Genomic DNA, 15,729 nt, shown 5'->3' on the forward strand with positions numbered 1-15,729 from the left:
CGAACGGTGCGGCTTGAATACTTGTGTGATAACTATTGTTATACATAAATTCCATTAGGGGAATATGGTCATCCCAACTTCCACCTAAGTTGGTCACACAAGTGCGGAGCATATCTTCAAGCGTTTGGATTGTTCTTTCGCTTTGCCCATCAGTTTGAGAATGATAAGCAGTGCTAAGGTTCAACTTGGTTCTTAATGCTTGTTGGAGGCTTTTCCCGAAATGAGATGTAAAGCGACTGTCTCGATCAGAGATGACAGACAAAGGCATTCCATGCAATGCAACGATGTTGTTTACATATATTCGTGCTAATCTATCCATGGAATAGGTGTCATTGATAGGTATGAAATGTGCGGATTTTGTCAACCTATCAACTATAACCCAGATTGCATTATGTTGACGAGTGGTTTTCGGAAGTTTTGTGATGAAGTCCATGGATATCATTTCCCATCTCTAAACGGGAAGTTCGGGTTGCTGAAGCTATCCCAAGGGCTTTTGATGTTCGGCTTTAACTTTTAAACACGTTAAACATTTTGCAACATGCAAAGTGATATCTTTCTTCATTCTATTCCACCAGTAGTTAGGTTTGAGATTTTGAAACATTTTGTCACTACCGGGGTGCATCATGTACTTGGATTTGTGAGTTTCGCTCAAGATCTTTTCTCGTAGTTCTCGAACGATTGGTACCCAGATCCTGTTTCCAAGTCTAAGTATACCGTCGTCACCTTTGACTAACGAGTCAATGGTGCCATTACGTTTTTCGTCGGAGATCTTGTTTTCTTTAATCGTTTGGAGTTGGGCTAATCGGATTTGCTTGACTAGATCAACTTGGAGTTCTAGTCGTAATGCTCGCACTCTTTTTGGTTTCTCATGCTCTTTACGACTTAAGGCGTCGGCCACAACGTTGGCTTTACCTTCGTATAAACGATTTCACAGTTGTAATCGTTCAATATTTCCATCCATCTTCGTTGTCTCATGTTGAGCCTTTTTCGTTCAAAGATGTGTTTCAAACTTTTGTGATCAGTGTACACAATGAGTTTGACTCCATAGAGATACTGCCTCCATAACTTTTAAGCAAGATTATGGCGCCTAACTCTAGATCGTGAGTTGTGTAATATTTCTCGTCTACCTTGAATTGACGAGAGGCATAAGCGATTACTTTATTTCGTTGCATTAGTACACATCCTAAATTGGAATGGGACGCATCACTAAAGACAACAAAATCTTCAGTACCCTCTGTCAAGGCCAGTATAGGTGCATTGGTGAGTTTTTGTTTAAGCATAGCGAACGCCTCTTGTTGTTTGATTCCCTATTCGTATTTGATATTATTACGAGATAATGAGGTTAGAGGAACGGATATTCTAGAGAAATTTTCAATGAATCTTCGATAGTAGCCGGCCAAACCTAAGAAACTTCGGATCTCGGTTGGCGATTTTGGAAGTTTCCACTTTGAGATGGCTTCAATCTTTGCGGGATCTACTTGAATTCCATTCACGTTTATAATGTGACCGAGAATTTGTACTTCGTGAAGGCAAAATTCACATTTCGAGAACTTAGCGTACAACTTCTCGTTTCTAAGTAATTCAAGCAGGATTCTGAGATGCGTTTCATGATCTTTCCTTGACTTAAAATAAATAAGTGTGTCGTTGATCAACACAATAACAAATTTATCTAAGTAAGGTTTACAGATTCGGTTCAACATATCAATAAATGCGACTAGGACATTAGTGAGACCTAACGGCATGACCGTGAACTCATAATGTCCATACCTTGTTCGGAATGCGGTTTTCGGGGTATCTTCGGATTAGACTTTCAATTGGTGATAGCTAGAACACATATCTATCTTAGAGAAGTAGCTTGCTCATTGCAGTTGATCAAACAGATCGTCGATTCGGGGTAATGGGTATCGGTTTTTGATGGTCACTTTGTTTAGAGCTCCTAGTCAATACACATTCTCATTGATCCATCCTTCTTCTTAAGAAGAGAATTAGCGCTCCCCACGATGATGAACTTGGAAAGATAAATCCTTTTTCGAGTAGCTCGTCTAATTGTTTCTTCAGTTCCTTCATTTAGGTTGGAGCCAAACGATACGGAGCTTTGGCCATTGGAGTGGTTCCAAGCATAAGATCTATTCTAAATTCGACTTCTTGATCGGGAGGAATTCCTGGCAGCTCGTCAGGAAAGACATCGTGAAATTCGGAGACAATAGGCACGTCTTTTATCTCCTTTGGTTTGGATTCTTTGGTGACGTAGGCCATGAATGCTAAGCATCCTTGATTCAAACACTTGTTAACTCTAATAATGGAGATTATGCTAACTTAACCAGCGCCCTTGTCCCCTTCAATTCGATTTGTTCTTTTATCAGGGGCTCGAAGTTCAATGGTTTTGCCATTACAAATGATACGGGCATGATTGTTTGATAATAAGTCCATACGACGTACTATATCAAAACCAGCAAGATTCATGGCCAACAATTGGATGGGTAAAACGTAACCAGCTAACAAGATTTTTCCGTTTTCTAAAGTTTCGGAGATTTTAAGGATTTCGCCACTAGAGGACTCGATGCTTAGAATTTCATTTAATTTCTTTAAAAGTTCGTTTAATTTACTACAAAAGCTATAATCTATAAAACTTAAATTGGTACCTGAATCGAATAAAACTCTAGCATACGTGTCGTTACATAAGAACGTACCTGTGATGGTTTTCGGCATGTTGGCCGGTTTCTTTGTGTCTAAGACGAAGACTCGGGCGTTTCCTTTCTTTGGCTCGTTTGTTGTACCACTTCCACCCGCAACTCCAGCAGCAGGTTTGTTCTTGGGGAACTCGAAGCTGAGGTGTCCCATTTCTTTGCAGTTATAGCAAGTCATCGTCTTTTACCAACAGTCGGCCGTTGCGTGACCGGTTTTGTGACACGAGTCACAGACAGTTGCAGATGGAGCGAAGTGGCACCGACCTTTGTGATATTTCTTGCAGATTTTGCATTGGGTATAGTTGGAGTTGGATCCAGCTTTTCGTTGTTCTACACCATTGCCCTTGAATCGGGAGCTTCCAACCATCTTGTGGTCATTTGATGGCACAACCTTCTTGTCTTCCTCTTTGTTACGGATTAAAACGTTCATAAGATAACCAGCTAATTCCATGGCGGAGTCAGCGGTTTGGAGTAAGTGAGACCTTACCATGTCGCGAATTTCTTGCGGAAGTCCCCAGATATATCAAGTTACTTTGCTGGATTCAGGCGTCACCAGCTGGGGCACGATTTTACAGTACTCGTGAAATTTGGTATTGTACTCACGAAGATTAGTTCCAACCACCTTGTGGTTAAAGAACTTGGAATGGATTTTATCAGTCTCGTGCATTGGACAGAATTTCCCCATCACCATTTTCTTGAATTCTTCCCATTGTAGTTGATACAACGTTTGTCTTCCCTTGCTCATGATGAGAGCGTTCCATCACTCTAAAGCTTCTCCTTTAAACATTTGTGCGTGTACTAAATCTTATCTTGTTCAGTGCATTTTCTGATTATCACTATCGATTCCATTTATTCTAGCCACCTTAACATTGCAATTGCGCCCTTGTCGCCATAAAATTCTTTAGGACCAAAATTCTTAAAATCTTTGAATGAGCAGCTTTCGATTTTGAGTTTCTTGAACTTTCGATTAAATCCTCCTCTTGTATTCGGTTCGTGCACGCTCTCCTCGTGATGAGACGGGTTAGGGCGTGACTTGGATTTTACGGATTTTCGAGAATGATCGGTATGATGAGTTTGCCTAGATTCAGTTCTAAGGTGCGATTCAGCTCTCACGGCTTTAGTTATCATTTCCTGTATTTGTTTCATGTATTGTTCGGGTAGTTGTTGATTATTTTTGTTTTGAGCACAATTGTCTTCTCTTCTTTGAGAAGCTTCCGTGTTGTGAGACCCTTTGTTTGACATTCTGAAATAATTACATTCTTTTCTTAAAACATACTTTTATTCATTTATATATATATATATATATATATATATATATATATATATATATATATATAGAGAGAGAGAGAGAGAGAGAGAGAGAAAAGATGGAATACGCTAATCCCTATCGTACAAAACCGTACGCGACAACAAGCGTCGATCTACACTTATCATTCAGTTGAAATCCGTTGAGGAGATCCCGAGTATTTTTAAGCGAGAAGGGTATGATTTTCTTTTTGGTTCCTCATTTAAATTTGGTAATTTGCGTATAAACGGTTACGATCCTGATATTTAGCTTAATTAAAATCAATTTCTTATTTTACGAAACAGTTTTCGTACCAAAAACTATCAATTGAGCTCTCTTGAGTACACGAAGCAGTTTTTCAAGTGATTTTTGTGATTTTAGGGGTTTGAAATGGAAGATGATCGCGAATGTAAGTTTTTGCTGTGTTTGAATTAATCAACAGTAGATAATTGATTAGTCTAGTTTGATTTATGGTGTTTCATAATATGAACGTATCATGAGCGTGTTACTATATATGATTATGAGCTGATTATAAAGTTGTATAATATGAGTGTCTTATGAGCGTGTTTCTATTAGGATTAGCGTAATAGTAAATCTGTATGTTAGTTCTCATGAGAATCACGTGATAATTGATTAGTCTAGTTTGTGAGCGTCTTACGAGCGTGTTCGTATTAGGACTGTCTTTGATTTTTTATCTTTCATAATATGAACGTATCATGAGCGTGTTACTATATCTGATTATGAGCTAATTATAACGTTGTATAATATGAGCGTCTTATGAGCGTGTTACTATTAGAATTGTTAAGATGGTTTGATTATAATTTTTTAGCTTGTTTTGAGCGTGTATGGATTATAATTTTCTTTTTTGATGTTTTGTGTAGATGAATCAAGTGTTTCGGTTAAAGGTCAAGGGGTTGATATCATTCCTGAAGTTGCTTCTTCAAACAGACCTGTTAAAGGAATGAGGTTTTCGTCAATTGATCAAGCATTTGATTTTTATTGTGAATATGCTATAAAAGCTGGATTTGGGGCTCGTAAAGGTGGATCTTACGTGCATGGTGGTGTACTAAAGACCAAGTACTTTACATGTTGTAAAGAAGGTCACAAGCCAGCTAAAATGTATATTTCAGATGGTGGTTGTAATGAATCAAGCAAGCCATATTACAAAAGGAGGAAGAGGCCGACAATTAGATGTGGTTGTAGAGCACATATACAGTTGAAATCTGTTGACGGTGATTTTTTTGAGGTAGATGATTTTGTTGAAGGCCATAATCATATAATGGTTGCAGCTTCTGATATGCAGTTTGTTCGTTCTGCGAGGAAGTTAACACATGTCCAAGAGGAAGCTATTTATGAGCTTTCTAATATGAACTTGGGACCTGTTAAAGCGTTTAACCTTATGAGAACACTGTACGGTGGTTTTGAAAAGGTAGGTGCAACTAAAGATGATTGTAAGAATTTTAAACAAGGTTTGAATTGTTATATTGTAGAGTATGATGCTGAGATAATTGTTCAGATATTGTGTGCGAAGGAAATATTTTCATCCGACTATTATTTTGAATATGATGTAAATGATGATCGTAAGTTAATTCGTATGTTTTGGGCTGATGAGACTTCAAAGAGTAATTATCTTTCTTTTGGGGATATTATATCTTTTGATGCTACATTTAAGACTAACAAGTAAGTAATTCAAGCAGGATTCTGAGATGCGTTTCATGATCTTCCCTTGACTTAAAATAAATAAGTGTGTCGTCGATCAACACGGTAACAAATTTATCTAAGTAAGGTTTACAGATTCGGTTCAACATATCCATGAATGCGACTGGGACATTAGTGAGACCTAACGGCGTGACCGTGAACTCATAATGTCCATACCTTGTTCGGAATGGGGTTTTCGGGGTATCTTCGGATTAGACTTTCAATTGGTGATAGCTAGAACACATATCTATCTTAGAGAAGTAGCTTGCTCCTTGCAGTTGATCGAACAGATCATCGATTCGGGGTAATGGGTATCGGTTTTTGATGGTCACTTTGTTTAGAGCTCCTAGTCGATACACATTCTCATTGATCCATCCTACTTCTTAAGAAGAGAATTAGCGCTCCCCACGATGATGAACTTGGATAGATGAATCTTTTTTTCGAGTAGCTCGTCTAATTGTTTCTTCAGTTCCTTCATTTAGGTTGGAGCCAAACGATACGGAGCTTTGGCCATTGGAGTGGTTCCAAGCATAAGATCTATTCTAAATTCGACTTCTTGATCGGGAGGAATATCTGGCAGCTCGTCGGGAAAGACATCGTAAAATTCGTAGACAATAGGCACGTCTTTATCTCCTTTGGTTTGGATTCTTTGGTGACGTAGGCCATGAATACTAAGAATCCTTGATTCAAACCCTAGTTAGCTCTAATAATGGAGATTATGCTAACTTGACCAGCGTCCTTGTCCCCTTCAATTCGAATTGTTCTTTTACCAGGGGCTTGAAGTTCAATGGTTTTGCTATTGCAGATGATACGGGCATGATTGTTGGATAATAAGTCCATACCACGTACTATATCAAAACTAGCAAGAGTCATGGGCAACAATTGGATGGGTAAAACGTAACCAGTTAACAAGATTTTTCCGTTTTCTAAAGCTTCGAAGATTTTAAGGATTTTGCCACTAGAGGACTCGACGCTTAGAATTTCATTTAATTTCTTTAAAAGTTCGTTTAATTTACTACAAAATCTATAATCTATAAAACTTAAATTGGAACTTGAATCGAATAAAACTCTAGCATACGTGTCGTTACATAAGAACGTACATGTGATGGTTTTTGGCATGTCGGTCGGTTTCTTTGTGTCTAAGATGAAGACTCGGGCGTTTCCTTTCTTTGGCTCGTTTCTTGGACCACTTCCAGCCGCAACTCCAGCAGCAGGTTTGTTCTTGGGGCACTCGAAGCTGAGGTGTCCCATTTCTTTGCAGTTATAGCAAGTCATCGTCTTTTACCAACAGTCGGCCGTTGCGTGACCGGTTTTGTGACACGAGTCACAGACAGTTGCAGATGGAGCGAAGTGGCACCGACCTTTGTGATATTTCATGCAGATTTTTCATTGGGTATAGTTGGAGTTGGATCCAGGTTTTCGTTGTTCTACACCATTGCCCTTGAATCGGGAGCTTCCAACCATCTTGTGGTCATTTGATGGCACCACCTTCTTGTCTTCCTCTTTGTTACGGATTCAAACGTTCATAAGATAACCAGCTAATTCCATGGCGGAGTCAGCGGTTTGAAGTAAGTGAGACCTTACCATTTCACGAATTTCTTGCGGAAGTCCCCAGATATATCAAGTTACTTTGCTGGATTCAGGCGTCACCAGCTGGGGCACGATTCTACAGTACTCGTGAAATTTGGTATTGTACTCACGAAGATTAGTTCCAACCACCTTGTGGTTAAAGAACTTGGAATGGTTTTTATCGGTCTCGTGCATTGGACAAAATTTCCCCAGCACCATTTCCTTGAATTCTTCCTATTGTAGTTGATACAACGTTTGTCTTCCCTTGCTCATGATGAGAGCGTTCCACCACTCTAAAGCTTCCCCTTTAAACATTTTGCCGTGTACTAAATCTTATCTTGTTAGGCGCATTTGCTGATTATCACTATCGATTCCATTTATTCTAGCCACCTTAACGTTGCAATGGCGCTCTTGTCGCCATAAAATTCTTTAGGACCAAAATTCTTAAAATCTTTGAATGAGCAGCTTTCGATTTTGAGTTTCTTGAACTCTCGATTAAATTAACCTCCAGTATTTGATTCGTGCACGCTCTCCTCGTGAAGAGACTGGTTAGGGCGTGACTCGGATTTTATGGATTTTCGAGAATGATCGGTATGATGAGTTTGCCTATATTCAGTTCTAAGGTGCGATTCAGCTCTCACGGCTTTAGTTATCATTTCCTGTATTTGTTTCATGTATTGTTCAGGTAGTTGTTGATTATTTTTGTTTTGAGCACAGTTGTCTTTTCTTCTTTGAAAAGCTTCCACGTTGTGAGACCCTTTGTTTGACATTCTGAAATAATTACATTCTTTTCTTAAAACATACTTTTATTCATTTATATATATATATATATATATATATATATATATATATAGAGAGAGAGAGAGAGAAAAGATGGAATACGCTAATCCCTATCGTACAAAACCGTACGCGACAACAAGCGTCGATCTACACTTATCATTCAGTTGAAAGCCGTTGAGGAGATCCCGAGTATTTTTAAGCGAGAAGGGTATGATTTTCTTTTTGGTTCCTCATTTAAATTTGGTAATTTGCGTATAAACGGTTACGATCCTGATATTTAGCTTAATTAAAATCAATTTCTTATTTTACGAAACAGTTTTCGTACCAAAAACTATCAATTGAGCTCTCTTGAGTACACGAAGCAGTTTTTCAAGTGATTTTTGTGATTTTAGGGGTTTGAAATGGAAGATGATCGCGAATGTAAGTTTTTGCTGTGTTTGAATTAATCAACAATAGATAATTGATTAGTCTAGTTTGATTTATGGTGTTTCATAATATGAACGTATCATGAGCGTGTTACTATATATGATTATGAGCTGATTATAAAGTTGTATAATATGAGTGTCTTATGAGCGTGTTTCTATTAGGATTAGCGTAATAGTAAATCTGTATGTTAGTTCTCATGAGAATCACGTGATAATTGATTAGTCTAGTTTGTGAGCGTGTTACGAGCGTGTTCGTATTAGGACTGTCTTTGATTTTTTATCTTTCATAATATGAACGTATCATGAGCGTGTTACTATATCTGATTATGAGCTAATTATAACGTTGTATAATATGAGCGTCTTATGAGCGTGTTACTATTAGAATTGTTAAGATGGTTTGATTATAATTTTTTAGCTTGTTTTGAGCGTGTATGGATTATAATTTTCTTTTTTGATGTTTTGTGTAGATGAATCAAGTGTTTCGGTTAAAGGTCAAGGGGTTGATATCATTCCTGAAGTTGCTTCTTCAAACAGACCTGTTAAAGGAATGAGGTTTTCGTCAATTGATCAAGCATTTGATTTTTATTGTGAATATGCTATAAAAGCTGGATTTGGGGCTCGTAAAGGTGGATCTTACGTGCATGGTGGTGTACTAAAGACCAAGTACTTTACATGTTGTAAAGAAGGTCACAAGCCAGCTAAAATGTATATTTCAGATGGTGGTTGTAATGAATCAAGCAAGCCATATTACAAAAGGAGGAAGAGGCCGACAATTAGATGTGGTTGTAGAGCACATATACAGTTGAAATCTGTTGACGGTGATTTTTTTGAGGTAGATGATTTTGTTGAAGGCCATAATCATATAATGGTTGCAGCTTCTGATATGCAGTTTGTTCGTTCTGCGAGGAAGTTAACACATGTCCAAGAGGAAGCTATTTATGAGCTTTCTAATATGAACTTGGGACCTGTTAAAGCGTTTAACCTTATGAGAACACTGTACGGTGGTTTTGAAAAGGTAGGTGCAACTAAAGATGATTGTAAGAATTTTAAACAAGGTTTGAATTGTTATATTGTAGAGTATGATGCTGAGATAATTGTTCAGATATTGTGTGCGAAGGAAATATTTTCATCCGACTATTATTTTGAATATGATGTAAATGATGATCGTAAGTTAATTCGTATGTTTTGGGCTGATGAGACTTCAAAGAGTAATTATCTTTCTTTTGGGGATATTATATCTTTTGATGCTACATTTAAGACTAACAAGTAAGTAATTCAAGCAGGATTCTGAGATGCGTTTCATGATCTTCCCTTGACTTAAAATAAATAAGTGTGTCGTCGATCAACACGGTAACAAATTTATCTAAGTAAGGTTTACAGATTCGGTTCAACATATCCATGAATGCGACTGGGACATTAGTGAGACCTAACGGCGTGACCGTGAACTCATAATGTCCATACCTTGTTCGGAATGGGGTTTTCGGGGTATCTTCGGATTAGACTTTCAATTGGTGATAGCTAGAACACATATCTATCTTAGAGAAGTAGCTTGCTCCTTGCAGTTGATCGAACAGATCATCGATTCGGGGTAATGGGTATCGGTTTTTGATGGTCACTTTGTTTAGAGCTCCTAGTCGATACACATTCTCATTGATCCATCCTACTTCTTAAGAAGAGAATTAGCGCTCCCCACGATGATGAACTTGGATAGATGAATCTTTTTTTCGAGTAGCTCGTCTAATTGTTTCTTCAGTTCCTTCATTTAGGTTGGAGCCAAACGATACGGAGCTTTGGCCATTGGAGTGGTTCCAAGCATAAGATCTATTCTAAATTCGACTTCTTGATCGGGAGGAATATCTGGCAGCTCGTCGGGAAAGACATCGTAAAATTCGTAGACAATAGGCACGTCTTTATCTCCTTTGGTTTGGATTCTTTGGTGACGTAGGCCATGAATACTAAGAATCCTTGATTCAAACCCTAGTTAGCTCTAATAATGGAGATTATGCTAACTTGACCAGCGTCCTTGTCCCCTTCAATTCGAATTGTTCTTTTACCAGGGGCTTGAAGTTCAATGGTTTTGCTATTGCAGATGATACGGGCATGATTGTTGGATAATAAGTCCATACCACGTACTATATCAAAACTAGCAAGAGTCATGGGCAACAATTGGATGGGTAAAACGTAACCAGTTAACAAGATTTTTCCGTTTTCTAAAGCTTCGAAGATTTTAAGGATTTTGCCACTAGAGGACTCGACGCTTAGAATTTCATTTAATTTCTTTAAAAGTTCGTTTAATTTACTACAAAATCTATAATCTATAAAACTTAAATTGGAACTTGAATCGAATAAAACTCTAGCATACGTGTCGTTACATAAGAACGTACATGTGATGGTTTTTGGCATGTCGGTCGGTTTCTTTGTGTCTAAGATGAAGACTCGGGCGTTTCCTTTCTTTGGCTCGTTTCTTGGACCACTTCCAGCCGCAACTCCAGCAACAGGTTTGTTCTTGGGGCACTTGAAGCTGAGGTGTCCCATTTCTTTGCAGTTATAGCAAGTCATCGTCTTTTACCAACAGTCAGCCGTTGCGTGACCGGGTTTGTGACACGAGTCACAAACAATTGAAGTGGAGCAAAGTGGCACCGACCTTTGTGATATTTCATGCAGATTTTTCATTGGGTATAGTTGGAGTTGGATCCAGGTTTTCGTTGTTCTACACCATTGCCCTTGAATCGGGAGCTTCCAACTATCTTGTGGTCATTTGATGGCACCACCTTCTTGTCTTCCTCTTTGTTACGGATTCAAACGTTCATAAGATAACCAGCTAATTCCATGGCGGAGTCAGCGGTTTGAAGTAAGTGAGACCTTACCATTTCACGAATTTCTTGCGGAAGTCCCCAGATATATCAAGTTACTTTGCTGGATTCAGGCGTCACCAGCTGGGGCACGATTCTACAGTACTCGTGAAATTTGGTATTGTACTCACGAAGATTAGTTCCAACCACCTTGTGGTTAAAGAACTTGGAATGGTTTTTATCGGTCTCGTGCATTGGACAAAATTTCCCCAGCACCATTTCCTTGAATTCTTCCTATTGTAGTTGATACAACGTTTGTCTTCCCTTGCTCATGATGAGAGCGTTCCACCACTCTAAAGCTTCCCCTTTAAACATTTTGCCGTGTACTAAATCTTATCTTGTTAGGCGCATTTGCTGATTATCACTATCGATTCCATTTATTCTAGCCACCTTAACGTTGCAATGGCGCTCTTGTCGCCATAAAATTCTTTAGGACCAAAATTCTTAAAATCTTTGAATGAGCAGCTTTCGATTTTGAGTTTCTTGAACTCTCGATTAAATTAACCTCCAGTATTTGATTCGTGCACGCTCTCCTCGTGAAGAGACTGGTTAGGGCGTGACTCGGATTTTATGGATTTTCGAGAATGATCGGTATGATGAGTTTGCCTATATTCAGTTCTAAGGTGCGATTCAGCTCTCACGGCTTTAGTTATCATTTCCTGTATTTGTTTCATGTATTGTTCAGGTAGTTGTTGATTATTTTTGTTTTGAGCACAGTTGTCTTTTCTTCTTTGAAAAGCTTCCACGTTGTGAGACCCTTTGTTTGACATTCTGAAATAATTACATTCTTTTCTTAAAACATACTTTTATTCATTTATATATATATATATATATATATATATATATATATATATAGAGAGAGAGAGAGAGAGAGAGAAAAGATGGAATACGCTAATCCCTATCGTACAAAACCGTACGCGACAACAAGCGTCGATCTACACTTATCATTCAGTTGAAAGCCGTTGAGGAGATCCCGAGTATTTTTAAGCGAGAAGGGTATGATTTTCTTTTTGGTTCCTCATTTAAATTTGGTAATTTGCGTATAAACGGTTACGATCCTGATATTTAGCTTAATTAAAATCAATTTCTTATTTTACGAAACAGTTTTCGTACCAAAAACTATCAATTGAGCTCTCTTGAGTACACGAAGCAGTTTTTCAAGTGATTTTTGTGATTTTAGGGGTTTGAAATGGAAGATGATCGCGAATGTAAGTTTTTGCTGTGTTTGAATTAATCAACAGTAGATAATTGATTAGTCTAGTTTGATTTATGGTGTTTCATAATATGAACGTATCATGAGCGTGTTACTATATATGATTATGAGCTGATTATAAAGTTGTATAATATGAGCATCTTATGAGCGTGTTACTATTAGGATTAGCGTAATAGTTATATGTATGTTAGTTCTCATGAGAATCACGTGATAATTGATTAGTCTAGTTTGTGAGCGTGTTCGTATTAGGACTGTCTTTGATTTTTGATGTTTCATAATATGAACGTATCATGAGTGTGTTACTATATCTGATTATGAGCTTATTATAACGTAGTATAATATGAGCGTCTTATGAGCGTGTTACTTTTAGAATTGTTAAAATGGTTTGGTTATAATTTTTTAGCGTGTTTTAAGCATGTATGGATTATAATTTTCTTTTTTGATGTTTTGTGTAGATGAATCAAGTGTTTCGGTTAAAGGTCAAGGGGTTGATATTATTCCTGAAGTTGCTTCTTCATACAAACCTGTTAAAGGAATGAGGTTTTCGTCAATTGATCAAGCATTTGATTTTTATTGTGAATATGCTAAAAAAGCTGGATTTGGGGCTCGTAAAGGTGGATCTTACGTGCATGGTGGTGTACTAAAGACCAAGTACTTTACATGTTGTAAAGAAGGTCACAAGCCAGCTAAAATGTATATTTCAGATGGTGGTTGTGATGAATCAAGAAAGCCATATTACAAAAGGAGGAAAAGGCCGACAATTAGATGTGGTTGTAGAGCACATATACAGTTGAAATCTGTTGACAGTGATTTTTTTGAGGTAGATGATTTTGTTGAAGGCCATAATCATAGAATGGTTGCAGCTTCTGATATGCAGTTTGTTCGTTCTGCGAGGAAGTTAACACATGTCCAAGAGGAAGCTATTTATGAGCTTTCTAATATGAACTTGGGACCTGTTAAAGAGTTTAACCTTATGAGAACACTGTACGGTGGTTTTGAAAAGGTAGGTGCAACTAAAGATGATTGTAAGAATTTTAAATAAGGTTTGAATTGTTATATTGGAGAGTATGATGCTGAGATAATTGTTCAGATATTGTGTGCGAAGAAAACATTTTCATCCGATTATTATTTTGAATATGATGTCAATGATGATCGTGAGTTAATTCATATGTTTTGGGTTGATGAGACTTCAAAGAGTAATTATCTTGCATTTGGGGATATTATATCTTTTGATGCTACATTTAAGACTAACAAGTAAGTTTGTGTGTATATATAGGATTGTCTGTATGTATATGTTTTTGTGTGTATTTTATATGATTTTCTATGTACAGGTACAAGATGGTTTTTGTCCCGTTCACCGCAATTGATAACCATTGTCATAGTGTTACTGTCGGTGTTGGATTACTAGCTTCTGAAACTATTGAATCGTACACATGGTTATTGCAAATGTTACTTAAGTCGTTTGGTCATGCACCAAAGGTTGTTGTTACTGATCAAGACCCTGCTATGAAGCAAGTTATTGCAGCTTTGTTTCCAAATACAAGGCATAAGTTATGTATATGGCTTATCATGAAGAAAGTTGTTGACAAGGTAACTTTCTTAATTGTGTTTTAGGAAGTTTGAATAATGAGCGTTTGACAAGCGTTTAATGGCAATAGACTTTTTCTTTTGATGTTTAATATGTGAGCGTTTTATGAGCGTGACATGATTATATATTGTGTTAACGAGCGTTTACACAAGCGTTTTAACATGTTTTTTGTGTATTAGGTGGGGGCTGATTTATGTAACAACGAAGATTTTAAGAGTAGGCTATGTAACATTGTGTGGACCGATTCAATTAGTCCTTTAGAATTTGAGGAAAAATGGCAGGCTATAATGGTTGAGTTTGAGCTTGACAAGAATAAATGTCTTACTGCTATGTATGAAATCAGATTTTACTGGATACCTGCTTTTTATATAGATGAACTTTTGTCTGGATTGATGCGTACAACATCAAGATCAGAGAGCGAAAACAATTTTTATTGGAAAAGCTACAAATTCTCAATTAACATTAGTTGAGTTTTTCAAAATTTTGATTTTTGTATGGAGATACAGAGATACAATGGCAGACGGTGTGATCATGATAGTAGGTACACGTATCCGCAGTTAGAAACCAGAAGTTATCTTGAAACGGAAGCGGTTAGGATATATACAAGAGCTATATTTAATGATCTTCAAGATGAAATGAATGAAATTGTTGGTAGTGTTTCACAATTCAGTTCTTGTGAAGAAGAAGGAGGGTTTTTGAGGTGTAAAATAATGGATTTTAATGCGTATGTTCCAGGTTTTTTGGAGGTAATTATGAGCGCTTATTAAGCGTTTAGTTTAAAGTTGTTTAAGTTTAAGTTAAATAACAAGCATTTAATAAGCGTTTTACTTTTTTAGGTTGTGTTTAAGAAGGATGGTGAGTTTGGTGAAGAGTCTATTGCAACATGCTCCTGCAAAAGATTCGAACAATATGGTTTGCTGTGTCGGCATATTTTCTACGTCATGAATATGTATCAAGTTAAGAAATTCCCTAAAATATATATAAATGATCGATGGATGAAAGAGGTTGCGGTGAATATCAGAACAGATCCAATGTCAGAGTTTGGTAATGATCAGAACAGGAAGATAAAAGAAATTTCAAGAGAAATAAAATATGCCAGTGAATACCTTATCAATAGTTATGTTGCAGATATTGATGAATTAATAAAAGTTAGAGATGAGATGAATTTGATGATTGAAAAAGCAGACTTAACTCGGTATGAAAAGGTACGTCCATCTAAAAGGTATAGATTTGCTGTTGTTTTAGGTTTTGAACAGCCATCAGAAGTTACTGTTCGTGTACCTACTGGAATAAGAAACAAGGGTCGTGGCTCGCACAAAAGAATTAAATCAATGAAAGAGATAGCCATTAGTCGCTATGGGAAGGGTTATAGGGAGTGTTAAATTTGTCACATACCTGGCCACAACAGCAGAATTTGTAAAGCATTGCAGCAACAACCGCAACAATGAATTCGTAGTTGATTGTTTTAAATTGAAAGAGTTAGTTTTTTTGTGTTTTAGATTGTGTGTTATGTAAGTACCTTTTTTTACACAAGTGTTTCACAAACGTATAACAAGCGTATGACAAGCGTACATCAAGCATATTTATTTATTTATTTTTTTAATACATGGGGTTACACCCCATCAGACCCCG

At 37.2% G+C, this 15,729-nt stretch overlaps 2 protein-coding genes across 2 annotated transcripts; both read left to right on the forward strand.

Annotated features, from left to right (window-relative positions):
* The first annotated feature begins 4,362 nt into the window (after window positions 1-4,362).
* Window positions 4,363-9,714, forward strand: LOC143635349 (protein FAR1-RELATED SEQUENCE 6-like). Its single transcript, XM_077103205.1, has 4 exons — window positions 4,363-4,381; window positions 4,854-5,401; window positions 5,489-5,552; window positions 8,912-9,714. Exons 1-4 carry the CDS (start codon window positions 4,363-4,365, stop codon window positions 9,712-9,714), a joined length of 1,434 nt encoding a protein of 477 aa, XP_076959320.1.
* Window positions 9,715-10,872: 1,158 nt separating this feature from the next.
* Window positions 10,873-15,479, forward strand: LOC143635350 (protein FAR1-RELATED SEQUENCE 5-like). Its single transcript, XM_077103206.1, has 6 exons — window positions 10,873-10,942; window positions 12,965-13,512; window positions 13,600-13,763; window positions 13,841-14,099; window positions 14,604-14,843; window positions 14,934-15,479. Exons 1-6 carry the CDS (start codon window positions 10,873-10,875, stop codon window positions 15,477-15,479), a joined length of 1,827 nt encoding a protein of 608 aa, XP_076959321.1.
* The last annotated feature ends 250 nt before the right edge of the window (window positions 15,480-15,729 follow it).

This window comes from Bidens hawaiensis, unplaced genomic scaffold (genome assembly GCF_021521415.1).
Source record: "Bidens hawaiensis isolate Kalapana, Puna unplaced genomic scaffold, B.hawaiensis_p1.1 tig00007454_1, whole genome shotgun sequence".
In the NCBI taxonomy this organism is placed as follows: domain Eukaryota; kingdom Viridiplantae; phylum Streptophyta; class Magnoliopsida; order Asterales; family Asteraceae; genus Bidens; species Bidens hawaiensis.

Excerpts from the sequence above, each read along its gene's own strand:
- LOC143635349 (XM_077103205.1), top strand. Across the intron at positions 5,402-5,488 it reads TGTACGGTGGTTTTGAAAAG|ATATTGTGTGCGAAGGAAAT; the intron begins GTAGGTGCAACT and ends ATAATTGTTCAG. Across the intron at positions 5,553-8,911 it reads ATATGATGTAAATGATGATC|ATGAATCAAGTGTTTCGGTT; the intron begins GTAAGTTAATTC and ends TGTTTTGTGTAG.
- LOC143635350 (XM_077103206.1), top strand. The coding sequence starts at position 10,873 with ATGAAGACTCGGGCGTTTCCTTTCTTTGGCTCGTTTCTTGGACCACTT. Across the intron at positions 10,943-12,964 it reads AGCCGCAACTCCAGCAACAG|ATGAATCAAGTGTTTCGGTT; the intron begins GTTTGTTCTTGG and ends TGTTTTGTGTAG. Across the intron at positions 13,513-13,599 it reads TGTACGGTGGTTTTGAAAAG|ATATTGTGTGCGAAGAAAAC; the intron begins GTAGGTGCAACT and ends ATAATTGTTCAG.